The 17831-nt window shown below is 42.0% G+C and overlaps 1 protein-coding gene across 3 annotated transcripts in view; it reads right to left on the reverse strand.

The window, feature by feature from the left end:
• Nucleotides 1-14099: 14099 nt before the first annotated feature.
• Nucleotides 14100-17831, reverse strand: part of plpp2a (phospholipid phosphatase 2a) — an 86969-nt gene continuing 83237 nt past the window's right edge. For all 3 annotated transcript variants that reach the window (XM_041204184.1, XM_041204183.1, XM_041204182.1), the window contains one exon: nucleotides 14100-16876. In XM_041204184.1, coding sequence (XP_041060118.1) covers nucleotides 16736-16876 — 141 coding nt within the window. In that variant the 3' untranslated portion in view covers nucleotides 14100-16735. The remainder of the gene's footprint in view (nucleotides 16877-17831) is intronic.

Raw genomic sequence — 17831 nt, forward strand, 5'->3', positions numbered from 1 at the left:
ATAAGTAGCCAAAGACTTTCTGGTTGGGGGGAAAAGGTAAGGTTCAGCTGAGGATTTCAGTTTTAGAACTTAAGTAATTGTGGTTTATCGTGCATTTCAGTCTTAAAGTATAAGTGATTATCTGAGAGATAGAATATGATGTATCAAAGTGTCAAGCTATCCACTTTGGTAGGTGAAATTGAAAAGTGGAATATGTTTTAAATGGTAAGAGATTGAGAAATATTTGGATTCAGAGAGACCAGGATTTCCTGGTACACAAATCATAGAAAGTTAATATTTGGTACAGCAAGCAATTGAGAAAGCAAATTGTACGTTAGCCTTTAATATGAAGTGATTGGATATGAGTAAGGATGTCTTACTATAATTATATAGTGCCTGGTGATAGCGGGAGGATATTCCCCCTCGCCGGGGAGTCCAGAAGTAGGGGTCAGAGTCTCAGAATAAGGGGTCAGTCATTTAGGATTAGATGAGGAGAAATTGCTTCACCCAGAGGGTTATGAATCTTTGGAATTCTCTGCCACAGACAATTGGGCTTTAGACGAATTGCTGGCTCAGGACTTCCTCTCCTTATATTTTCTCTCTGCCTCTGATGTATGCTTGCTTTCGAAGGAGGCCACACTGTTTTTTCATTTGGCTGCACAAGGTGCAGCGATCCTGGGTAATACTCTCGGGACTTGAGGTCAATATCAAAATTGTGAAAAGAAGCCTGCAGAGTGCCCGTGTAGCGCTCCCTTTGACTGTCATGAGAGCACCACACCCCCTGCCCCAGGCTCGAGATCTCCACAGAATATTCACTTTGGTAAGCGAGTGTCAGACATTCTGGCTCCGTGACCAGCCCAAATTAGTTGTGACGCTCTCAATATATTGTGGATGCCTCAGTGAGTATCTCAGTGCCTGGCATTATTTTTTCTGCCATCTGATTTTCAGTACCTTCCAAAGGCAGCTCAAGCGAAAGTGGTTGAGCTCCTTGGCACGATGCTAGTACACAGTCCAAGTCTCGCATGCCCAGAGCAGAGCAGGCAGGACTAATTGCTCAATAGACTTTCCCGTTTGGTAGGCAGACTTGCGCCTCTTCATTCCCAGAATGATGTTTGAAGCCTGCCAAAAGCTACACTTGCTTTGGCAATCCTTGCTTGTGTATCATCGTCAATATAGACAGCTTGAGAGAGTATGCTGCTGAGATAAGTGACCTTATCCAATATTAACAGGTTCTGGTCATGGACTGAAAGCTGGGGCTCAAGACAGGGCTTTCCTGAAGCAGGCTGGTACGTTACTTTAGTTTTCTTTATGATGATATTAAGGCAAAAGTAGTTGGGGGCATCGGAGAATAAGTCCATTCTACATTGTATGTCCAGCTCTGAACTGGTAGCTAAGTGCAATCATCAGCAAACAGTTCTATGCATTGGCATCTAATCGACTATAGAATCACCCAGGCAGAGGGAGAGGCAGAATGTGCGCGTAATGAAAGCCATGTTCTTATCATTTCAAAAGATTTCAACTTATTGAGTATACGGAGTATATCTTTGAAGCCCAGGAGGAACAAGTGAGGAATATTCACTGACATATTAAATTTCCCCATTGATGTGATAAAGACAAGAAAAATTGCAATACAAAGGAGCCGGAGGCTGGAGATGAAAGCAGGCTTATTCCTGTCAATTTTTTTAAAATGCAGTACCTCGAGTCATAGATAGAATGGGCAATGCTTTATGGCCCTGCTGTCGAGGGGGAAATGGCTGTAAAATGCGACCAGCTATTCAAAAGTCCATTGGCTTTGGTGGGATCTGATAATCCTGTCAGGGGGAGGGGGCCGTAAAATTCTGCCCAACTTTTGTTGTCTTTCACTGCCTGTGATCAGTATGTTTTGTATGAAGGAATGTGCTTTTTCTTGCCCTTAGAGTGTGTATCCCAATTAAATGGTTCAGCAGAAAGCTTTTGTGAGTTTAAAAATCAAGAAGGTTATTTATTCTTACATACTTGCCCATAATTAAATGAAATGTCTCACTACAAATTGGACACAGGTAAGGTAATGCATTTTTACAGATTATAATTATCTCTGTTTCTGATTTACAAACTCTTCGTCTCCCACATCGCAGTCCCATAGTCTTTTAAATAGTTTTGATGAATTAAAGTGGAAGTGAGGGTCTTATACAGTGAAGAGTTCACAGTGGGTTGTGAGGTTTCTTGCAGACAAATTTCTAGGAGGTTGGTTCTCAGGCGAACTGCAGTTGGAACAAGTTACATACTTGTTTGCCTGGTGTCTCGCAGCTTACTTTGAGTCTGATTCACAGACTGGCCAAACTGATAGTTTTGTTGGTTTCGGTGGATCTAACTGCAAACAGCTTTTAGTTGTTCCTTTGAGCAGGCCAATAAAATGTGGCTGTCTTCCTATGTGACTTGTCACTAGTTTAGCGTCTGTCCTAAATAAGGTGATGATGCTCATGTTGATTCCACATCCTGTATTGTAGTTTAACATCTTTGAGATTTACCCAATCTGGTCTGGAATGGGGAAAAACTATCTTAATACAATACAGTGGAAGGTTGACAGGGTCAGTTCACTTCCTTCTGCCACAAATTGAGTTTTGACCTCCCTTTTGTCCAGGATGCAGCAAGAAAGCAGGCAGTTTGGAAATTCTATTGTCCTTTTGTGTTGGTTCGTTCTTAAACTAGGTGATGTGTGAATTCCCCGGATGGCTGTGAATGTCCAAATCAAATTAGGTATTCACTTGAGACTGGGCACTGGCTGTAGTTCAAATGCTAAAAGCTACATGATGTGCAGCAGCCATTTTAATAGCTTGCTTATGTCTAATTTTTAAAAATATTGATTGAATGTTCATAATATGATACCTCTGTATTGGGCATGACAATAGATGGAATTGTCCCACACTTATTGTTCTGTGCTGATGTAATGCATCCAGCCTACAAGAAAGGAAGAAGATGTCTACTCTCAGAAAAATATCACTGCCAGAAGGTGGAATCATTACACCCTTTTCCTCTAGGCAACACACACTGAGAGGGTATTGGCAACCACAGGCTTCTATTGGATTGGTCCATGATTATACTTGGCAAAGTGCTGCAGTGGTTTATCATTGTCTTCTGCAGTTTGACTGACCAGGGAACTCTCCTGCTCTTGTTGCCTGCCATTGAGCATACTGGAAGGATTTTCAAGCTGGCAACCTGTTTGGCTATGTTATGAATGCATCTTCCATGACCTTCAAGTTCTGAAGTGGAAAGTGAACCTGGAGCTTCTGGCCCAGAGGTAGGGATGCTACCATTGCGCCATAAGACCTCCCTCTTTGCTTCTATGGCATTAAATAAATAGCTTCCTACCATGCCTGAGATATAGCTGAGCTACTGTTCACCACAGGTTTTGGTCAAATGCTCACTTCTATGGGATGTTTGTTTCTGTGAAATGAATAGATCACTTTGTTTAGCAAAAGAAAAATAAACTATTCTATTTGGAGATGCTACAATTCCTGGGAAAACAAACTTACCCCTGTGTTGTGTTGGAATAATGCCAACTTTGTTTAAGTTTATTTTTGACATGAAACACTTATCTCAGTAAATATTAAAACATGACCAGCAGATCCCACAGATAAATTCACATATCCTTGGTCCTAATTTAAAATGGAGGGCATCCACCAAACTTGAAAAGCACAGTGGCCTGGAAATTGGAAATGAAAACAGAAAATGCTGGAAAAACTCAGCAGGTCTGGCAGCGTCTATGGAGAGAGAAACAGAGTTAATGTTTCGAGTCCACATGACTCTTAGTTCTCTTTAGCTCCGAAGAAGACTGATATGGGTTTGAAACGTTAATTCTGATTCTCTCTGCGCAGATGCTGCCAGAGCCACTGAGTTTTCCCAGGATTTTATTTCAGATTTCCAGCATCCGCAGTATTTTGAATTTATCTTGGCCTGGAAATTGGTCTGTGCCCAAGTTTGGCATGAGCCCGGTGATGACGATGTCCATGGCGCCAGAATTGGTGCACAAGAGAATGTTGCAAAATTGGTCCTCTTGTGCCAATAGGAGTAACTGGCTTGCTGGGAATGCCAATGATGCCTCAACAACAACAATGTACTTATACCGTGCCTTTAACATAATAGATGTTATATTGCATAATAACATAATGTGCCAGGATGCTTCACATGAGCATTATAAAACAAGGTATGACACCGAGCTACATGAGGAGATATTAGGTCAGATGACCAAAAGCTTGGTCAAAGAGGTAACTTTTAAGGAGTGTCTTAAAAGAAGGAATGTGCGTTGTGAGGGGGAGAGGAGTAGAGAGGGTATTCCAGAGCTTGGGACCTAGGCAACTGAAGACATGGGCACAAATTGTGGAGTAATTAAATGTGAAATCCTCTTTTGATTAGGACAACCGTTGGCCAGCGGGTGAGCTTGAGGGGTGAGGAAATCCAAGAAGAGTGAGCAGCTGATCATGGTTTTGTTGCAGAGCCAGAAGGCTCCTCTTTCCAGCTCCATATTCAGACAAGTAGAAAAAAATGTTTTGTCTTCATTTTCATGGTCCCTTTCCCGTATTCAATTACAACTGCCAGCACGCTATTGGAAATTTCCAGCCTGTGGAATTCGACATGTGCGATGCCATGTGTGGTCAAAATAGCCTGCCAACAGAAAGAGTTAGGCTCACTTATGAAGACTGACTTATGGAACCATACCTGAGCAAGAGCCAAAGAGAAAGGAAGTGGAGAGAAAATAATGCAAAAAAACAATTAAAAATAGATCTAATAGTATTAGCTGCAATAAAGCTGGCTTTCACATTGCTGACTCCAATCCGCTGAGCTGCTCCAGACATGAACAGAGTTCACAGACACCAGGGAAAGCTCAGATCAAAGCAAAATACCGCGGATGCTGGAAATCTGAAACAAAAACAGAAAATGCTGGAAAAACTCAGCAAGTCCTGCTGAGCTTTTCCAGCATTTTCTGTTTTTGATCAAAGAAAGCTTGTCTCATTAAAGCACATGTTATGAAATATTTATATGCATGCTTGAAAAAACATGCTCATTGAATCATAAAAATGTAACTGCCAATTGGATGGGTGCTCAGGGTCTTCATGTTGTTTGGCCTCAACTATCAACCTTCCTTACTCCCTCATGCCCTTTATCACTTAAATTGCCCATCAGAATTGTTAAATATTATTTATAGTCTTATTTCAGTTATGATTTTATAAACGTTTGTGATTAAAAATTGCAGAAAAGATTACAGTAGATGATTTAAGTATATCTGAAAATGCAAATATGTTCCATTGTGTTAGTCAGTCTCGAGGCATATGGCCAGATATCATCTTGTCTTGTGTTGGCTTCACAAACACATTGGGAGTTAGGCGAGGGTGGGGTGGGGTGATGTTTTACTGCCTACCATGCAGGAGAGTGCCGGGCAGGGTTACCAACTGTGATTAAATGTATCCCTGAAGCGTCATGAGAGTATAACAATTTTCATAAGATTTTCCTGGTTTATTGTAAAGTAGGTTTATGAGGGTAGGCAGTTGGGTCTGTCTGTGTGTGTGATTTAATTACATTTGAAGTCAGGTAGACTCCTGGCTTTGACTCAAAAAAAGGAGCTAGGTGCTTGATATGCTAATGAGTAAACATGGATGTTGGCTTAGCATGTAAGGTGTGAAGGGAATTTGCATTTTTAGATAGATGAAAGGGGATTTGGATTTCAAAGGAATCTCAGTCTGTTTACAAATAGCCAGAGAAACAAGCTAAGGAATGTGTTTATTTTTCCCCAAGGGTTACTGACAACATGAAAGTTTTTATGTTATGAGGGAGACATAGTTTGAAAGACTTAAGAGACAATAGAATTTGCATATTAAGAGATAAACTTATTTAAAGGAGAATGAGGCTATGTGTCAGAGAAAGGCATTGTACGATCTCACAGGAATGTGTGAAGTAGCCTTAATGAAGCTGCCAGCATTTGTGCATAAGCCTGCTCTCTACGGAAACTGAAGCTGGAGAAAGCTATTTTGAATTCCACTGTCCAGGATAGTGTGTTAATTTGTTGGATCTGTTTAAAATCTAAAACATATTTTTGAACCATTGCCTTAAAGGGGGTATGACTGGCAGTCAGGTTAAGTTGGGATTTTAGGATTTATTACACTATTAATTTGTAGTTCTATGTATGTGCTTGAAATCTTTTCTTTTGTCAATATTTTAATTTAGTTTTTAAAACAATCTCAAAGTCCTAGTGGACTTATTACTTCTGAATTCAGTGCACGCACCTCGAAATAAATACAAATTGCAAAACCATTGTGACAGTGTGATCAAGTTTCCTTCATGGATTTGATTCACCTGGTACACATCATCTGCCATGTCACAACATGGAAGTTTCATCACAAGACCCGCTCCCACCCTCCAGCCATTAGTTGGCCAACACATCTATCCTTGTGCTGCACTGCCTTTCTACGCCAATTGGAAAGCAAGAAGACTCATTGCCCAATTGGATGATGCTTGGCTATCAGCCAAACAGACTTTTTCTTCCTTGGTTTCATTATTTTTATATCTGGCAAAAAGAAATGTTCAAAGAAAATGGGGAAAAAAAATACAATCATTTTGAATATCCCAAGGATTTTTCTCCAGGGTTGCACACAGCAGCACCCTAGAGATTAATTTTCAATTCCTGGAGACTCCAAGTCAATCCCGGTGGGTTGGAAACCCTGGTATCTGGAGAGAAGTTAGATCAATAAAAATGTTAAACTCAACCTCAACCCACTGTGAATGTACCTACCTCCGGTTTAACCACTGCAGATTTGGGGACATTTAACCCATTCTGGAGAGGCAGGTCAGTAATTATAATATTTAAATGAGGCTTCCCTCAGATTTTGGGAGCCATTTGTATTTACCGGGTTTTCTAGGGTTCAGGAAATCCGGCTGCTGAAGGGAGGCAGGAGCTGCCAAATCCAGCAGGTAAGGGCTTTTCCCCGCATGAGGGCCAGAAGAAGCAGGAATGCTTTCTCCAGCCTCTTACACAAATCTTTTCTTTCCCTTTTGTAAGACCATGGGCAGAATCATCCTAGATTTGCACTAAGTGCGGTAGTGGGCGTTAGAAAAAACGTTTTGCCTGCCGACTGCACTGGCAGGTTTGCGTGCCATGTCATCCCCTTCCCGCCTCATCAATTATACAGCCACAGGAAACATGCCATCTCACTGGCGAGTGGCCTCCGATTTGCCCACCATGCCATTGTGTTGCCGCTCCCTCACGCCAGTCGCCATATTTAAACTGCAGTTGGGCGCATAATTCTCAAGGCTTGCAGCCCAGGACTGCTTCAGTGAAGACATGGCCCCAAAAGCCAAGAGGAGTGCAAGAGAGATTCAGTGATGCAGCCCTGGGATGCCTTCTGGCCGCAGGAAGACCATCGGTCTCACCGCTTCGGCTTGAGAGGCGGTGGCAGTAGTGGTCCGTACCAATGCTGCACACAAGAGGTCGGTCATCCAGTATAGAAAACAGATGAATGAGCTCATCCATTCCGCCAGAGTAAGGCAACTACCTCATCACTCACAAGGACATCACACATTCACTGGCATCTCACTCACTCCTTCACACACACTTTCACATGTCCATCTTGCCTCATCTCCTCTGGAGACTGCCCCCTCAGCCCTCACCATCTTGAGGCCACTTGCACAGATCAACATGTGCCCCCCCACACACACACACACCCCCTTCGCCAGTACAGGCCTTGCCCTGCAGCCTCTTCCCTTGCCTGAGACCACTTCTCCCCCTTCCACAAGCAAGCCCTAGCCCTGCAGCCATTGAAAAGCCATCCCCTCCCTTATGATTGGTTTGATAGTTAGAGACCTGCCAGTGAGCCCCCTAAAAGTGATGTGGTGCTGCCTGCAAAGCCTGGTGCTGATGGATGTGAGTGCTGCCTGAAGCAAGGTATGCAAACAAACCTTGAAGTCCCTAGTGAAGTGCAGCTCACCAGGTGCACGTCACTTATATACAATAGTGAAACATGTCGGTGTGATGATCCAGCATAGGGGGATGATTCCGGTGAGCGGGGCTTATAATGAGATGCTAAAGTATTGAAATTAGGTTCCTGATGTGTGACGGTGGGAAAGGTGGCCCACCTTTGATGGGTGGAGTGGACAATTGCAAACTGGTTTCACAACAGCATCAAACCGATTTTTGGCCTTCTTGCCATATTGCCCACTCAAGCCCACTATGGCACCCACTGCCAACGGGACTGGATGATTCCGCCCCATGTTGTTTTGTTCTAATAATACTAAGCTTTTGTAAGACTTCCTTAATAATAGATTCCAACACTTCCTCGATGATTGGTGTCAGGCTAATTGGCCGTAGTTTCCCCATTTTCTCTCTCGCTCTCCTTTCTTGAATAGCGGTGTTACATTTGCTAACTTGCATCTCTCCACAGATAACTGACTGGCTGAGTATTTCCAACACGTTCTTGTTTCTTATCGCCGATGACCTGTGGTGTATGACTCGTATGAGCAGGTAGCAGGGGAGGAGAATTGGAGTCTACACAGAAAATGATACAAGCGCAGATTATGGTTTTTAGATCAGGAGGGGAAGATATTAGGTGGGGCCAGCGCTATTGCAGAGGCAACAGAAAATGATTTTGATGACCGACCTAGATGTGGGAGGGAACTGAGATAAGGTTGAGCAATACATCAATGTTTTGCATCCCTGAGTTGGCAGCCATGGAAGAAGATGGAGTTAAGGCTGGAGGCATGTGTGTGCTTGCAGGAGTTGGAGATGATGCTTTGGTTTTCTGACAACGTTAGAAGATATTTTTGGCTCACCCACTTGGAAATGGTGGCAACAAACTGGGGACAATGGAGGAAGTGGCAAGGTTGAACGGGGCATTATCAGCATATTGCAAAAGCTGACTCTCTGCTTCTAGATAGCATACTCCAAGTTAAAACCACAAAGGGGAAGATGCTATAAAAAATAAATCATCTGGAAAACAACATTTTTAAATTAACAATTAAAACTAATACACATACATTATTCTGAGAAAGTGCTCCTAATACTCTTCCCCTTTCTGTCCCTGCCAATATGGGGGATCAAGCTGTCCAGGGGGCCCCGAGAACAGGATCCATCCAATGCCCTATCACTGTGAAATGCAGAGGCGCATGTCAGCACAGCCACAACCATCCGGAGGGAATTCATAACATGTGCTTCCCAATAAGGTTCACTGGAGCATTGTAAAACAAAATTTGACAATGAACCACACAAAGAGTTAGTGGGGTAGATGACCAATGATGTATGTTTTAAGCAGCATCTTGTGGAAGGAGGTAGAGAGACGGACAGAATTAAGAGCGAGTTACAGAACCTAGGGAGCTCAAGGCATGGCCACCAATAATTAGCATCTCCCATTTTAATCCCTCCAAGAGGGCAGAATTGGAGGAGTGCAGGGATCACAGAGGGTTATGGAGTGGATAGGGTGATAGGGAGGGTTGAGGCTATAGAGGGATTTGAAAACAAAAGGATGAGAATACTAAAATTGAGGTGTTTTTTTTACACTGGGGCCAAGGGTGATGGGTGAACGGATTTGGTGTGAGTTAGGACACTGGAAATTTGAGTTCATCCAAAACTCTATTGTCCGAGAGTAGAATGTGAGAGGCTGTCTAGGAGTGCATTGGAATAGTCAAGTCTAAAGATAACTAAGGCATGGATGAGGGTTTCAGCAGCAGATGAGCTGAGACAGAGATGGTGTTGAGTGATGTTACTGAGATTGAAATAAGGTGCAGATATGTGGTGAAAAGTTCATTTCAGCATCAAATATGGCACCAAGGTTGCGAAAGGCCTGGTTCAGCCTCAGTTACCAGGGAGAGAGTGAAACACAGGGCAGCTATGAGCAGCAGATAGAAGTGGTGTTGGTCCAGGAGCCATCTTGATGGAGGAAGAGGTCACCTTCACCGACAGCTGGTCAGGCGAAGGATTCTGCGTGCTGGCACAGTGGCATTAAAGGACTGTGCGGTAAACTGAATTTATATAATGATATGTTAATGAGGTGAAAAGGGGAGGCCTCACTTCAACTGCAAACTGAAGTGCTCATATCGTGGTGGTGAGGCAGGGAGGGGCAGGAGACAATGTGTCCTCCAAGGCTCCACCTATTTTCCCACATGGTTTTGCATATAACAAATGGACACAACCAACAGAGAATAAAGTGGAGGGAAATCTGCTCTGCAATAATTACCTCAAATTGCTTCCTATCATTTCAATTGCACCAACTTCAGTTCTGGGTAGTCTAAATACCACTAGGACAAGATCTCCACCCCACCCACCCCCCCCCCACCACCATGAGAATATCCTGTTTGAAGAAAATCAAAATATAAGCTCAGCAAATTCCATTCTTTACCATTGTTTATTTTCAAGAAGGCTTGAGACTCCTTTTATATTGCGTGAATTTAAACTACCTTTGGCAGGCAAAGGGTTCAGATATTTACATGCACGGAGGAGAAACTCATTATTTCCCTGTAGCTCCAGGCCAGAAATAATATGCATGGAGAGAGGAATGCAAACACAATAAAAGGTTCAACTAAGTAGAAATTAAAAGTGCTTTTACAGTAATGGAGGAAGCGTTTTGCATTAGGAAAAAATTGAAGGAATTTGCAACTGGCAAAAACATTGACATAAAGGACACGAACATGGCTGGAAGCTGCAGATGTGTTAAGTGCATAAAGATAGACACACTAATCTATTTGGAAAGGTGACATTACTGGTAAAGGATGACATGACAGCTATCAAAAAGGTGGAAATAGTAGCAGCGAGAGTGCTGGCAGAAGCAATATAGATAGCTATCAGTAATGATAAAGCAATAATTGGCAACTGTCACACCACCTCAGATCAAGGGGAAAGGACCAATGGAGAGTTACTCAGGCAGGCACAAGGAATTGTAATTGTGGCAATTATGGGGAATTTCAAATGGCCCGAAAGCAAACATACTAAACCAGGGACCACAGTGTGGGAGGGTTGAAAGTGTAACCAGTATCTTTTGAGGCAATGGGCAATTGCCTCTTGACCCACCCCATGAGTCAGCTTACGAGCGATGTTAAATCAGATTCAGTGTTTAGCAGATCAGTGTTAACGCTTCACAGCCTGGCAGTGGATGAACAGTCAAGTTTTTGCCACGGTTGCACAGATTTAAGATAAATTTGAGTGCCACAAAAAATGGGTTTGCAAATTCAGAAAAATAAGATCTTAGGGGGCAGGTCAACTAGGTAGAAAATTAAATGGAAGGTGCTTATATAAAAAAACAAAATATGTCAGAAAGACAATGGTCTTTTTTAAATAAGCGCAATGTGACCTAAGCTCAGAACAGCAAGGCTGAGACCAGAGTGTTAGCAACGTACTAAAGAGGCTGAAATAAAAATTCACATTTGAAATGGATCAGTCAAATGAACTCCCCTTCCTTGACATACTAGTTGTGAAATCTGCCAGGGGCTTCTCTACTATGGTCTACCGCAATGGTCTCTACAATGGTCTTCACTGGTCAATATATGCATTGGGATTCTTTACAGTTCTACATGCTATAAGATTATTCTTATTAGCAAACTTGTAAATAGGACCGAGCCATTTGCTCACCGTGCAAGCTTGATGTTGAAAAAGGGCACATCAAAGGCAACCTGTAGGATTGTCATGTCGCACTGTATTTCACACAAACTCATGAATGGGCTTAACTTTTGGCCTTGAAAAATGCTCAGTCTATCTCAGATTATCCTGGAAGAGCAAGGTATCTCAAAAATTTGAGCAACAGTTGAAACTAGCGGTTTCACGCTGCCAATATGCAGTCACAACATGAGTGGTATTTGCCACTAACAGGATGCTGTCATCAAGCCAGAAAGATGTTCTGCCTATCACATAAATGAGTAATGTGGTATATGAATCTCAGTGCCAGTGTAATGCTAGGTATGTAGGACGTTATGTCTCAAGGACTGGTAGATTGTTTCAAACAGCATGTCCCAGCCGCTGTTCACAATGGGCAAGGTACAGACTGTACCCAACCAGCCCATGCTTGCAAAACTCAAAACATAGTGTCCAACATTAGACGTGTTCCACGATTGAACAATATTTGCTAAATAATCCTCAGTGTGCTAAGGATTACGCTGACAACCAATTTAAGATTGCCTGTCGGACTCACAGTGGCACATTTGTATGTACTGGAAGCTACATATATTAATACATGGGGCCCTGTGCTTTGCAGACAGAAAAAGCATGTACACACATTGCACCTGTTTCAGCTAAACAAAATAAGTGAGAGCCATTTGTTAGCTCATTCCTCAGGGCAATGCCTTGACCAATCAGGATCAAGCTGCCTGGTTTAAACTTCAAACAATGCTTGATAGTTAACTGTCAGCCACCATCATTGGTGAATTCTCCATGGCAATGCCTCTACCAATCAGAGCTCACTTGCCAACCAATCAGTACTCTTTTCACATACAAATTGTTGTTTTCCCCTTACATTGGTACTCTTGCAAAGTGGCCTGATGAGTGCAAGACGAAAAGCTTTGACATGTCTCTTTTTACAGCAACACTGAAATAAAACCAAGTTCTTTTAAGCTAAAAAAGGCATTAAGAAAATTAAAGTGTAATAACCACAGCAGATCCTACAAAAATACGTGGATTACTAAAATGAGTACAAGATGCAAGAGGAATGCATTAAAGCTTCATTTGTGGGATCACCAGCCTAGGGAGAGTTCATATGGTAAATCATGACAAGCTAAATATATTAAAGTAACTTTGAAATTGCAGACTGCTGAGGGACAGGCTGTGGGTCTCGAACCTCCGACAATCAAGAAACGGAGAAATAGCTGGAGAGTAATCAGCAAAGACACAACATCCAAAATATTCCTGTCAGGCAGGGCGTGAGGCTGGATGGAATAGCATTTGGGGTTTTCTTGAGCACAAGCACCACAGCTGGACATATCTGGTTAATAAAGGGGCAGAAAGTTCAAAGCTATAAAGAACTTGGTAATCAAATGCCATGTGTGATATGATTTTTAGTCACATTGAGCGATGGGATGTTCAGGGGAATGTAACCAGTCAAGGCTGAATAAAAGACATTGTAATGTAGGTTTGGTTTCCACATTTTATTTTTTTTAACATTTACCAATTGTGATCTTTTATACAAAAGTTAGTGAAAATCTGGAACAACCCTTGCCCCCAACACCCCCCCCCCACACCCCCCCCCCCCCCCCCCCCCCCCCCCCCCACCCACCCACGCCCCAAAAAAACCATTGAGGCCAAGTCAGTTGAAAATATCAAACCTGAAGATTGATACATTTTTGTCAGGCGAGTGTATTAAGGGTTATGGAACCAAAGGTGAATGTTAGAGAGGATATCCAAGAGGTGGAGGGTCAGCAGGACTCATTTTTTGCATTGGAGTCCTCCAAGATCACCTTCAAGTCCAGATTTTGCTCTGTGGAGCAGGATAAGAAGTGCTTGGGTTTCTTTGGGTACATAAAGAGAGCCCTGTGATGCATTCAAATACGCACCAGCCATGATCTGAATGATGGAAGAAGCCTGATGAGTTGAATGGCCTTGTTCTGATACTATGTTCCTAAAGGAGTTCCATAGTTTTTAGGCCCTTGAAAAGATGATCTAGTGTTAAGGGACAACATGATTATTCTCAGCATCAAGCCAGCAAAGGCACCAGGAGCGGATAGAACTGGTGTATTTGGGAGGGAGGGACAACAGAAAGCTTGTTATCTGATAGCTGATGTCCCTCTTATCTCCAATGCCTGGCCTCCTGCTTTGCAACTATCTGTTTTAACTCTCATTATTCAGTGTAAGATGATCACCAAATTAAATGTCCATTCACATACTGGTAGCATCGTTGCAAAGAAGGTTTCATTTCACCATTGACAAGGCAGTCCTAATGTAAATGCAGTCTGAATCTGGAGTTGACCTGAGCCAACACAGCGTGAAGAGGAATGACTCTCTCTGGAGGAGCTGGTCCCGATCCATTCCCCCTTAGAGGCAATTCAGGCTTCAACACTCGATCAAGTTTAGCTTGGTGGCAGGTTTAAACTTGTGAGGTACGATTATGATATTTCTGTCAGGTACTTAAAATTAGCCAGAAACAATTCAGTTGAGAACAAGACCAAAGTTACCACCAAGGTGTAAAAAAAATCATTTTAATACATCATTCATAAAATCTCTCCACTTTTGTACTGCAATTATAACACAAGAAAATTTATAAATTTCACCAAAGGTATAATTTTTTACCCACAAACCTAAAGCAACTTTACAATTAGTTCAGTGAGCAAGGCCATGCTATAAAATTTTGAACAGCATTGTTTTACTCAAAGCACAAATGCTTGTGAATATTTAGAGGAATTATCAAGCCTTCATTTTTGTTTACTTGATTTTATAAAAAAGAGCTCTACACATTTAAATGTTGCATATTTTTCATTTTTTTTGTATATTGATGGTGTATGCATTCTGAAATTAATTAGTCACAACAAGCTAAACTTCCATTCACCAAATTATCCTCAATATCTCCAATACACATGTAGTCATATACAAAACACCTAAAAAAAGAAAAGCTTCAAGATTCAGTTTCAAAAAAGCATCTCAAGACCTGTTTACACTCCTGCACTTAAGTGGTATAAAATCTGGTATGGTTTCATCTTCAACATTGACCTGGCAATGTAAATCCTGCCCACATAAGAGGAACACACACCTTCTGATTTCTGTACTAATTTCATATTTATTTCTTGCAAGTCTAAATGCACAGACACAAGTATTGTGGAGCGCACCAAACCTTTGCAGCTCCATTTGAAACAAGAATTGAGAGACTCGCAGAGCACAGCTCTCCTTTGGGGTGGGATTCTTGGTGGGTAGGGATCGAGGTGGCTGTTCTCTGGCCTCATATGCTATCCTTACCGATCTTCCTCACTTCTACGAATCTTGACAGGTCCACTAGACATTTAGAAGAAAGACCTGTGATATTAATAATTCATATACGAAGGCATGACAACATTGCAGTTTAAATCTGCAGCTAGCTAGGTGTCATTAAGCCCAAAGTTCAGAGACCTACCTCTGCACTGTACTGTAAATATGTGTCATGATACAAATGTTTGGCCTGATACAAATGCAGCAAAGTATGCATATCTGAATCTCCCTGTGGTCTTATCAGCAAAGAGACTTGCTTCATAGGAACTACATTCAACACAAATGGTAGAAAGCTTCGATCTCAAGGCAGTTCCAAGTTTTCTGACTGTAACAACATACTAGGCACATAAACTACAAATAGGCCATTATATATATACACAAGTAACTCATTAACAGCCTGTCAGGATCAAGATAGTTAATAAATTTCACAACACTAGCTGCCATTTTATTTTTTTTTACAGGTATTTCTGTTTATATTAGAACGGCTAGTTACACTATTGCTCAGAATATTCAGTCTCTGCCTTAAAATAAGGATTTAATCTTTGTTCTTGTTTTCTGTGGCTCAACACACTCATTGGAAATAAGCCAAAGGGCAAAAGGGTACACACCGAAAGAACTTGTGTTGCTTGCTTCAGAAGCTATCGCTACTGACAGAGCGTTATCATTGCATTACATATTGTAAACACATCAATCCTTGTTTTGGCATTTGACAGTAAAGCACTCAGATTAATGTATATATTCAAGGTACTTATCCATTAAACACCAGTCGTGTCTTATCCTTTCAATTTACCTTCTTCCTCTCCAAAACCTAGTGAGCTATGCTAGACATGACTGTACAAGCATCATCCCCAAATGAACCCAGTCAATGGTAGCTGATTATTTGCTCCTGAAGGGCAGGGATATCAGCGTTGAGCCTAATGCTGCCCACACTTGATAACTGCGCACATCAGATGGGTGGTGATCAGAAGCAGGAACTCTGGGTTGAATTTGACCCTGTCCCTAGTTCAGCAGCAGGGGAACCAACGGGATTCAATGTTGCCTCAGACGAGATTAGCTAGCTCAGTCAAGCATTTCCCTCCGGTTACAATGGAGGAAGAATGGGGTAGCAGTGTCTTTCAATACACATTGAAAGCTTAAGCGCACAGGGATTCTAGCTTTTCTTTCTGAATTCTCAAAAAAAGTTGTCCCACCAAACCAAATTCTCCTCAATGGTGTTTCTCCAACATCAGGTACAAATCAGGTCAAGCTGCTCCACAATGTTCTTCACATTAAGTGTGAGGGACCTGCTGCGTTTTCTCCATTATTGCCTGCATGTGGAGTTTCTTATCTCAGCCAACTCTGGTGCTGGGAAATAAAAAAAAAGTGGACAGTTTGGGGAAAACAGACAGCTCAGTCCTGGATTGCTCATGCACCTCTTCTGGTAGAGCAGCATTAGCAAATGTCTGGTAAGAGTCAACAGCCCAACTCTACCCACTTGTTGCATTCAGGACATGATACAGGGCATCAAAAGGAAAGGTTGGAATTTTGTTGTCGAAAATAGCACCCATGTAAATTGTCTTAATATTAAAGGAATTTTGCACAAAGTTAATATTTTCAGGCATGATCTTTTCTGTTTTACTCCTGGCAGTGATATATGCAGCAACATGCTTCATCAGCCTGTCTGAGAGCCTATCTGTATCCGGTCTCATTGTCTCAAGTAAGTCAGTGCTCCTTTTAACCCAGAGATTGAAATGTGTCTTCAACATTAAGCCACAGAAAACAGAACAAAGTTTAAGATATGAAGGAAGGAAATTCCAGGTTTCCTCTAATGCTCAAAGGGAAAAGCACTGATTTTGTGGCAACGGAATGGACACTGGCAAGTCAGGGAATGTGCCGTGTGCCATAGTGATTCATAGGCTCCGCTTCAGTTAAGGGAATGTTGGGTTTTCTCTCAGGTTCTGAAGCTTCCAAATCCTCCGTATACTGGGGCCTTTGTTTGTAGAAATCTGAAACGTATCGCACCTGTTATGGAGAGAAATTCATCATAAAAAGAGGAACTTTTTGAAGGACATGATCACATATATGTTCACCATCTATACAAAAGTAGATATACAGCTGTGCCTCTGTCTAAGGCAAATTCTTTGAGTACAGAACCTCATTGGGCAAGTTGGAAAACTGCTAGTGAATTGTAACGCATTTTCAAACCAACAAACAATAGTGTATTGCCCCAAATTTTAACTAATGGCTTCCTCCTCTGAAGTCAGCAAATTGACCAATCAGGAGTTGAGTGGGAAAATGTAATTTCTTCTGACTGGGGAGTTGATGACAAGGGCTCATCAATTTAAAATGGTCACTGATTAAGAGAGAAATTTCTTCACACAGACAGCTGTTGGACCACAGAACAATTTGCACAGACAGTGGGCGAAACACAGACTTTGGTATCCTTGAAGGGAACACTGAACGAATGTTTGAATTGGGGGAAGGTGCAGGGCTATAGGGAAGACAGCAGTGCAATCGAGTTAGTTTGGATTGATCTAGGCAAGAGCCAGTACAAACATAGGAACACAGGAATAGGAGTAGGCCATTCAGCCCATTGTGCCTGCTCCACCATTCAATTAGATCATGGCTGATCATCTACCTCAGCACCACTTTCCCGCACTAAATTCATGTCCTGCGATGTCATTAGTTTCCAGAAATCTATTGATTTCCTTTTTTTGTCTTCCTTTTTTTTCTCTCTTGGAAGTCCTCTAATATCTCAGACAGTCTTCATGTGCAAGCCTAGGTACTGAATGCTGGCAGGTTAGTCCATTGGAAAAGGGCTTTGTGGTAAAAATCCAACCTTGCCTTTACCTGATATTTGTACACAAGTACTTACCAACAGGGATGTACAGAAATCAGGAGCAGGAATGATTTCTATTCTCTGCAGCCCATGGACAAAGAGGACAATCGCAACCTGGTTATTTTCCAGAAGAAAACT

This window comes from Carcharodon carcharias, chromosome 14 (assembly GCF_017639515.1).
Source record: "Carcharodon carcharias isolate sCarCar2 chromosome 14, sCarCar2.pri, whole genome shotgun sequence".
In the NCBI taxonomy this organism is placed as follows: Eukaryota; Metazoa; Chordata; class Chondrichthyes; order Lamniformes; family Lamnidae; genus Carcharodon; species Carcharodon carcharias.